Source organism: Thunnus thynnus, chromosome 6, assembly GCF_963924715.1.
Source record: "Thunnus thynnus chromosome 6, fThuThy2.1, whole genome shotgun sequence".
NCBI lineage: Eukaryota > Metazoa > Chordata > Actinopteri > Scombriformes > Scombridae > Thunnus > Thunnus thynnus.
Window position 1 is genome coordinate 23,506,676 of NC_089522.1, and position 10,074 is coordinate 23,516,749.

The following is a 10,074-nucleotide window of genomic DNA, read 5'->3' on the forward strand; positions in this document are numbered from 1 at the left end:
TATGGAGGTTTCATGTGTGAGAAGTTTAAGCTTGTGTATAGCTTCTCCCCCTCTTTGGCTGCCACCAGTCGAGCCTGATCTACATGATTGTGACATTAACTGTACACTATGCATCTTCATAAACATCACTGCATTATTGCAGAATGTGTTTTGTGTATTTCTCTGTTTTCATGCATGTCTCCTCAGTTCTCTCCTCTGTTCTCTTGTTTGTTGGCCTGCTTGGCTCTCATGGCGTTCTGTGTGACCGTGGACAGCGATGATCCGGTCATGCTGGCCGTCTCCACGATCTCGATGTCCTTACAGGTCAGACATGCCACCAGCTTCTGGCGAGAGGCGCTGCGTGCAAAGAAGAACTCGTGGCACACACCGGCCAGTATAGCACCGATCACCGGTCCCATCCAGTACACCTGCAGGTAGGGGGAGCACAAAAGAGAGACAGGTTATAATAAGATGTAAGAGAGGTAAAGACAAAGGAGGTGATGTCACTTTGTCTGGACAATCCAGCAGAACTGGACTTTACAAGTGAGGCAATGTTAAATAATAAGTCTGGTGATATTCTATATTTTTCTTATTGTATTAATGATTTGATCCCAATAACAAGTATTATCTGTGTATCCATAGCTGATTCGTCTGTGCCATAGACCTCCACTGTTGTCCAAAAGCCATTAAAACGTATCAGTGAGCCTGATGAACATGAGCATTGCAGTTTATTTTGAGTTAATCCCACATACACTGTCCTGCTGCCGTGAATATTCACTAACACAACAAATCTGTGGCTGAAAATAGTCCCCAACAAATACACAATCTACTCCTGTTTGAATAATGTTGGCTAAAAACTACAGTGCCCAGCTGTTTTAGGAAATTATTTAGCCTTTTTAAAAAATGAATGTTTTTAAAAACTTTCATCTTCAGTAGGTATGAATGGACTCGGGGCTCGGAACCACAGAGAGGCTGGAGATTTTTTATAGACCTGCTAAGTTTTGATCAATAAATGTTATTGCCTATAGCTTATGATTATCATAAGAACATTGTCAACAATTGTAAAAGAATAGTATTGCTTGGATGAGTGGTACCAGAGAAGACTGATTTGGATTTTGAGGCTCTCTCTCACCCAGTGGTTTTCCCAGAAGCCAGTGATGATGGCTGGACCCAGAGAACGTGCAGGGTTCATACTCGCACCAGAGAACCGCGCCTGACAGGTAAACAACACACACATACACACATTAACAGATTCATATTGGTAAATTAAACCAAGTCAGAAACAAGTACAATTTAAACAAGTCGTTTATTTATTCATTCATTTTATCAAATTCCTTTTTCCTGTTGCTAGTGGGCCTCTCAGGATAACAGTAGAAATACCTTGAACAGACCACCAGTCCATCAGAGACAAACACACTCAGATCTTTGTGTCCAGTTCACCTGACCTGCATGTTCTCAGACTGTGGGACGAAACCCACGAAAACTTTAAGTAAATGCTTAATCAACAGACATTGATTAAACACCACAGTTTGACAAAAACATCCTACTTTCTGGAAGATAATAGTGCTAAATATTTAGACATTATGTCATCCTAGAAAGCCTGAATAAAACATGAGATGTGGTGAAAGGTAGAATTAAACTGCAATGATTAGTCGATTATGGAGAAAATTAATCACCAATTATTTTGATGACTGAATAAATGTTTTAATACCTTTTCAAGCAAAAAGCAAAATATTTTTAGTTTCAGGTCCATAAATGTGAGAATTTGCTGCTTGTGTTTGTCATGTAAGATAGTAATAAAAATGTTGGGTTTGGATGTTGGTCAAAAAAAACCCCAAAAAAACAAACAAATTTGAAGACGTCACCTTGGACTCATAGCAAATTAAAAAGGTAATTTTGTGATTTTTCATTTTGACATTTTATAGACTAAACAATTAATTGAGAAAATAATCCTCAGATTAATCGATAATGAAAATAATCCTCAGTTGTAGCTCTAAATTAAACTTCCCCTCCACTTTCGTGACTAGTTACTTGTTTTTATAAATTAATTTTGAGTCAATTCTTTATGACAGAAAATAACACAATCATGCATGAAAGCTCCTCTTACCCCTATTAGCACTCCAGCAGAGTGTGCTAATCCAATGGCCAGATTTCCTGGTTCTGGGCTCTCCCTCCGCCGCTGGTCCTCCACTGAGAACACAGTGAAGACCATCTGGAAGGTGCACAAAACCTCTATGCCCAGAGCCTGGGCTGCATACAACTCTATTGGCACCTGAGGGACATAAAACAGTAAGGAGTAAGGAGAGAGGAAGAGGAGCCGGACAAGTAGGCCAAAAGAATATTGTCAGAAAAGATGACACATTTTAAAAGGTAATTCACCAATATTCTGAGAACTGACCTTGTTGACAAAGTAGTCTGCAGTTGTTTTGAGCGGCAGGGCCAGGTAGAGGGCCCCGGCCCCTAAAGAAGCCCCCAAACACTGTGCAACGATATAAACAAGGGCCCTGAGGACCTCAAGCCTCCGTGTGGCCAGCAGAGCCAGAGTCACAGCAGGGTTCACCTGATCAGGGAACAAAAACACACACTTACAAATTAAACAAATATTATAAATGTTGAGAAACAATTAAATAACATAAAAAACTACCAGAGGAAGAAAAGAGAAAGAAAAATAATATCTAAAACTCAACGTGTAACTATGAGACATTCACCTGTGCCCCACTAATCTCTCCAAAACAGTGGGCCAGTGAAACAATCACTACACCCACTGCCACTGCTGGGTACAGGGGTCCCCCGGGGGCCTCTCCAGGGCCTGGCACAGACGCACCCAGTACGGCGCTCACCAACACCATGGTGCCAAGCAGCTCTGCCAGTATGGAACGCCAGAACTGACGACTTCGAAGCTCCACAGAGGAAGGGCACAAAAACAAAGATGGCCTATATTTAGTTCACCAAACATCTTTTTTGTGGGTAAATTATGACAGAAAAACTGGAATCCTGATAAAATCTATTATAAAAACATACATACCTTTTTAATCACAATGATTATGATGATTAGGTTTATCAATTAACTTCTTAAGAACTCTTCTACCACATATTGAAAATGATAAAAAATGTGATGATACAAGCCATCTTAAAAAAAAGAGGCATACACAGCATTTGTTGTATCACCGGGTCTAACATAAAGAAGTCAACTACACGTCAGTAACCTGTATTTAATCCTTCACTTCATTCTGTTTAAAGTGTTTTTGACGACACACTTTACAAACACTTCTGACCTAATCACATAGTGCTGCTTTTGCTCTAAAATGCAACTTTTAGACACTCCTTAGTGAAAGCAATGTTGGTGAAATTAGTTCCTTTTTTTGTTTCAGGATATTCGTTCAAGAACACGTGTCATGAAGGATTTAAAGAGTAAGGCAATAAAATAAGATGCTTACCTCACGCCACGTCATTTCAAACTCAATGTTGTCCTTGGGTTTTTTTTTCTTTCTTTTCTGTTAGTCCGTCTGTCTGTGTGTTCTGTATCTGCTGGGGTCTGAGGGCTTCAGGGTCTCTGCTACATCCCTCATTAACTTGTAGAGTCTGAGAGGTCCTTTGATGAGAGCAGCCTCCTCCCTCTCTGTCTCTCTCTCTCTCTCTCTCTCCTCATCCTCTCCTTACTCTACACCTCAAGTCTCTGTCTCCCTGCGCGCAAACATCAGTCACTGCAAGTCCTGAAAGTATTTCTGTCCAAGGCTGCGTGTATAAAAAACCCTAACCTTTTTACTCTGACAGATCTCTACCCAACAGTACTTCTGACCTTGAGCAATTTAATACATCTTCAGAAAACTACGAGGAGCCTTTCACTTATCTGAAGTGATTGTGGCCACTTCACGGGGTTGCACAATGTCTGGATAAATCAACGCAGGTGGTCGAAACATTGCAGGGAGGACACAAAATAATACAACCACTTAAAGAAAAAGATTGAAATAACTCATTCACAGTTGTAAGCACTGAGTCTTTTAAGGTGGAAGTTGAATGCCAGTTAGTAGCTCAGTTAGTGACACACACATGAATTCAAAGCTCAAACAAAAGAGACCAAATCATTTGTGCGGGTGATCAATAACAATACATAACGGTCTTGAGGAATGGTGTATCTAAACTCCCAGTGCTACATGTCAAAGTATGAATGACATTAAAGGATAAGTCTGGCCATGTTCTTTATTTTTCCAAAACAACAAACTGATCTCATTATCAAGTATTGTCCTCCATTGCTGTCCAAAAATGCACAAAAACACATCAATGAGCCATTTCAAGTCAATCCTACATACACTGATCCGCTGCTGTAAATACTCACTTGCCAAACAAATCCGCAGCTGAAAATAGTCCCCAACAAATGCACCATTTATACTTGTGTGAATAGCGTTTGCTAAACACTATAGTGCCCAGCTGTTTGAGCAAACTACTGAGCCTTTTTGGGAAACGAAACAATATATTTGTGACCCCTTTTTAATTATTTAAAGGGTTATGGCTTGTGCTACATATCACGACCTCTTGACTTTGTAGGCCTACTTCATTGGAAAGATCTTCAGTACAAAGTCAAGAGGTTGTGATATGTAACACAACAAGCTGGTGAAGCTCGTCTGTCTTAGAGAAACAACTCATCAGACACTGAAAATGTGATCGATGTTATTAGTCTCTCAAGCTGTTTCTAAACAAACTAACAAGACCAATGAATGAACATGTCAGCCAGTGCAACTGTGTGGTTCATCAATGTTTTTTTTTCAGTTTTTGGAGAACAACAGAGATCTACAGCGCAGAGGAATACAATATATCAGGCTTTGAATGCTCACATGATACTTGTAAGTAGATCGAGATTTGTTGACAATAAGCAAAATATAGAAAATTTCCAGCCTTATCCTTTAATTCTTCAGTAGGACATAATGGTTCTGAGGTCACAAATAGCAATAATGATCACAATGACCTTTAATTTATAGCATTTTTCAAAGCAGTGTCACAAAGTGTTCCACAAAAAACAAACAGCCACAGAACATAAGATAAAACGGTAAAAATTATTGGTAAATAACAAAGTAGAAGTTAAAAGTGACATGGCACATAAAAACAAATTAATGTAGAAATGCAAATTTATATAAAAAAATTTTTTTTAAAGGAAGTCATCAAGACAAAATTCAACAGGAGGAATCTTCCAGAGTTTAGGGGCCTTACAACAAATGCATCCATTTTAGATTTAAGTCTAGATTGGGGGACAGATGGTGGGGTTTTGTTGAGGGTGAGAGCTTTTACATACGAGCACAAGAGGTGGAAGAAGGTGAACGTCTTCAGTCTTTGCGTGGGATTTGTTAACAAAACAAAACATTTGATCACCTCAAGATTACAACATAACCATAACATAAAGGTTTCTTTTTTATATATATATACTTCAATTTTTATTGCATTTTCAGCTCTGCTTATAGCACACATACAGCACACATATAATATCCACTGAACAAATACAACAGAGTCAGTTGTCCAGGGCAGTTCAGACATGTACACATTCTCATTCTTATTCTGCAACTTAACAGTTCAGTTATTTGTTGGCGTCATGTTACATGTAAATGATCCACTTTTCCCAGTTCTTGTTGAAAATATTGCCTTTAACTCTTAGCAGGTTATGCCAACTTTTCCATTGAAAAGATCCTGGATAATCTCAAACTATTGTTCTTTCCCTGGAGGATCAGCTTTATACCAATTTCTTGTTATAGATTTTTTACCAGATATCTATCTCTTCTTTGTACAGCCTCCTCAATGTTCCCTTGGTACATCACAGAACATAATGTTTTTTTAATAGTTGTGTTTACATTATCCCAGAAAGGCTTCAGTTTAGTGCAGCTCCTTAAAATATGTCTGTGTTTGGCCTCCAGGTCGGAAGGTCGCTTTTGATCCTGGGTGTTATGGAGAACATAGTTAGATTCTTCCAACTAAACTCTCTCCATACTCGTGAGTTAGTAGTAGTACACTGTGTCATACACATTTTGTACCATGCTTCATCTGAAATTTCTATATTTAGTTCTGACTCCCATTTGTTTTTTTTTATGTATGATGTTGAGTTTCCTCTACTTTCCCCTGAGGCTTGGTAGAAGGCAGAAATGACCCAAGATCTGCCCTGTTGATATTCATCCACTATAATTTTATTAATACAATTCAAATCTATGTCAGGGTCGTTTTTCACATCTTTCATAAAATAGACCCATATTTATAGGTATCTAAAGATGTTTCTCCAGACCAAATTTCACCTTTAGTTCTAGGAAGCTCATACATGTCCCGTCTTTGAGCAGTGATACCTTTCTCTGTCCATTGTTTGAATTTTGGGTCATATGCAACTCAGCTCAGTAGACTTCTATCCCTCTCAAGTTTATATTTCATAACTATATTTTCCCAGATTTCTAGTGTCAATGTTGTTATTTGATACATTGTGTGTTTTATAGTTCCTGTCTTTATTTCCTAACAAAACTGGATTTTGTAGGTCCTCGCTTCATAATCTGAGATGCACCAACAGACTCTAGCCAAATAAACCTTGATATTTTTTTTATCCCAAGTGATGAACTTGTTCTGTGGTGTCAATACTGGTAAAGAGTGAAATAGATATCACAACCTTGGTACAATATTCATCTTAACCAGCTGGATTCTAGAGATAAAGTCTGGAGGGGGGAGTCGTCCATCTCTGTGTATCTTTTTGAATATTTTGTTCTATAACACTGTAGTTGAACATGATGGTTTCTGCAGCTCGTCCTGTTCCTCAGTTGTCTCCTGTTGGGCTGAGATGTGTTAGCGTGTCCTGAGCACCTGGCACCCATTACTGCTGCTCAGCCTAATTTTCATATCAATTATAGGAGAAAGGGAGCATTAGTGAGGAGGGAGCATGAAGAGCAAAAAGAACAGACCACATCATCCGCTTTGAAATCATTTAGTTGGTCATACGTTGCATTTTCCAATAAATATGAGATAAACATGATAAACATTTAATCTGTCTTCTAATGATTTACATCCTAGAGAAGGAAATTAGGTTTGCAAAATAATTTGCAGTGAGATAGACAGACTTTTCATTCTATTTTGAAGGATTAAGGTTACAACTAAATGTAACACTGCCTGCTGTGTTATGTTGACATCATACTCAAAGGTCTTTAATATGACGTCCTCCTAACCTTCTTTTTTCCCATCCACTAACTACTCCTACGGTACCCCTCTGATCACCATGGGGACAAACTCTTTCATGATGCTGTTGCCATAGTACCTATTGTGTTTATGCATCTGTGCACGCTTTTCATTTTCATCCTTTGATATCAGACAAACATACAGCTTGTGAAGACGTTTTGCAAAAGACACAGAATTCCTCTGTTTAGCTCAAAACTGGGAATATTCAGCATCAGAGACGTAACAAGTCGAAGCTGCTTTGCATCATCAGTAAATTTATGTTTTTAAATATGTTACTATATTATTTCTATTTCTATATTTTAACAGCAGAATAGAGGCAGCTAACATGATGTGATGTATAGGTGGAGATGTTTGGAGTCCGAACTGATTCTCCAGGCATCAGGGGCCCTCAATCTGGCAGACTGAGTCCAGAATGAACTGGTTGAAGGGGTGGGGGGTGGTGGGGGGGAGGAGTGATGGCGTGCCCCATTATGCCGTGGATTACCCCCTCCTCTCCACGGCAACTGTTAAATTGTTATCCCCCCTTTTGTGGGGCTAAGCCCAACTGTGTTGAGTGGGACGGGCGGGGGGCACACTGGAACCCGCTGGCGTGGGGAGTTTTCAGCCCCCTCCGCCCAGAGTGCTGACACTGACACAATTTCACACACAAATATACACACACTCACTCACACAAAGTGCGAGCTAAGGGATTTGAGGGAGTGAGAGAGGGCAAAGGGAGAGAAGCACCAAGAGACATGGTACACACATTTTTATTTTTTAAATTCTGAGTATATCCTTAATTTTTTTTTTTTATCTGTTATATGCATGTAGAATCTAAGTGTGTGTGAGTGTGTTGTACTTGAGTCCACTGTAGAGCAGCTGGGAGTGATGGAAGGACGTTCCCAGCAGCATGTGCCTCAGACAGGACACTCCAGGGATCTTCAGAGCTCCACCCAAACACTTCAACAGATTTCTGTCATGGTTAAATGTTCTTTTTCACTCTTAAACGGCACATTGCAGTGTGCTTGTCCTGTGATGTACAGTGAGGTATATTATAGGTTTGAGGGGCTGCATGTCAGAGTGTGAGACTATTTGGAAAATGTTCATCTGACAATAACAGTATCATTTTCCTTTCAGCACACTGTAAATGTAACATAAATTTCATAAATATTTTTCAAAAACAAGTGTTTCGTTTCTGCAGAACGGATGTAAATTATACTGAAATGTGGTAGAGAGACGTTTTAACTACACTGGAATCCACATCACAAACATACCACAAATACCAAAAGTTGATCCTTCATTCTCATCTAATAAACTGCAGACCTTCTATGAAGCTGTATATATGAGCACTGCTGAGGGTAACTGGGAAGACTGTGGAGGAGCTCAGCTATTAGAAATCATGTGATTAATAGAGATTATGATTTTCATTCTTGACACATCTAAAAAAGAAAAATGTCAATCACAGTTTCCCAGAGTCCACGGTGATGTCTTCTAATGTCTTGTTCTGTCTGACCAACAGTCAAAATCCCAAATCTTTTCAGTTTTTAAATCAAAGAAAAGCAACAAATGCAAACTCATAGGATAGTTGGCTTGATAAATGACTTAAACAGTGGGTAGATGGTCAAAATAGTTGCAGATTAATTTTCTTTCAGCAGTAAGAAGATTTTACGTCGTCATATGTTTGTGTTTAAAGGAAAAAAAACAAACAAACAGAATTATAAAATGTTGTGAGGCTGATGTGTAATATTCTAATTGTCACAATAACCAATAAATGACCGTACATGACAACCTTCCCACCAACCTGAGTCACATGTAACAACTCAACACCAGGTTCACTATGTCTTGAATGAAAAGATTATTGTAATGATATTTATTTAAGTGTTTAAAATCAGTTCAAACTAACACATTTGAAACATGAAGGCCGGTGTCTTCCCATTTAGATTTTATTACAGATTATGTATGATGATACAAGGATGTGACAAGACAAACCAGTGGAAGGAGGCAGGGGGAGGGTTACAGTGTTAAATTATTTTATACATGTGTTTTCTATTTAACTCATAGTGAGTCCATGGGAACGCAAGCATGCACATGATCTTAAATCAGCACATGCTTTGCTCCAAAACATATATATATACTAATAAATATACTATTTATTTATCTATTTATTTATTTATTTAAATAAACAATATTTTACAGGAACTGACAAGATGGTTGAGATCAGGACGGCCAGTGTCAATTAAAGTATGAGCCCATCTGACAGAGCTGTGGAGGAACGTCAGACAAAAACGGTTGGAAACCACTGATCTGGATCAGTGGAAAAATAACAAAGTGTGTTGTGTTACTATGACAGCTGGAAACCATGAGTTATCATATACTGAGGTGTTATTACATATTAAACATTTTTAATAGTAAAACATAACATAAAACATATTTAATGTAAATATCACCTTAGTTTAATATAGTGAAATGATAGTGAAAATGCACAATAAATGTGGAATGATGTGAAAAATTCTGCAGCACTCTTGGCGTCCCACTTTGGAAGAGTGGAAGTAGAAATAACACAAAAATAACAAATAAAATTAACAATGAACATATACAATAGACTCTCAAAAAGCAACATAAATAAACATTTCACTTTTGAAAAGTGTAGGAAGAAGCAACCCCTATTCTATACTAATCAATCAACTTTAAGATTCACATAGTCCAACTGTCCGCCCCAGTGTCCATCATACACAACTAAACCTCTATGTTCATCCTCTTCATACATAATCAAACACTACCAAATCAAGAATGTGAGAAAAAGAAAAAAAGAAAACCAATAACAACAACGTCACCATTAGTGAGCGTTAAATTCCTCATTTCTGTACCTGTAAAAATTGCTTTTTTGTACTTTTTTTTTTTTAAAACTGTCTGATATTTTTACTC

General features: G+C 38.2%; 1 protein-coding gene across 1 annotated transcript; it reads right to left on the reverse strand.

Moving 5' to 3' along the window:
• Positions 1-3,652, reverse strand: LOC137185364 (aquaporin AQPAe.a). Its single transcript, XM_067593693.1, has 6 exons — positions 3,417-3,652; positions 2,688-2,879; positions 2,378-2,539; positions 2,087-2,251; positions 1,112-1,192; positions 1-407 (listed from the first exon to the last, which is right to left on the reverse strand). The coding sequence occupies exons 1-6, from the start codon at positions 3,429-3,431 to the stop codon at positions 183-185; spliced, it is 840 nt and encodes a 279-aa protein (XP_067449794.1). The 5' UTR covers positions 3,432-3,652; the 3' UTR covers positions 1-182.
• Between the last annotated feature and the right edge of the window lie 6,422 nt (positions 3,653-10,074).

Excerpts from the sequence above, each read along its gene's own strand:
- LOC137185364 (XM_067593693.1), bottom strand. Across the intron at positions 2,540-2,687 it reads GAGAGATTAGTGGGGCACAG|GTGAACCCTGCTGTGACTCT; the intron begins GTGAATGTCTCA and ends TTCCCTGATCAG. Across the intron at positions 1,193-2,086 it reads CTGCTGGAGTGCTAATAGGG|GCGCGGTTCTCTGGTGCGAG; the intron begins GTAAGAGGAGCT and ends TTTACCTGTCAG.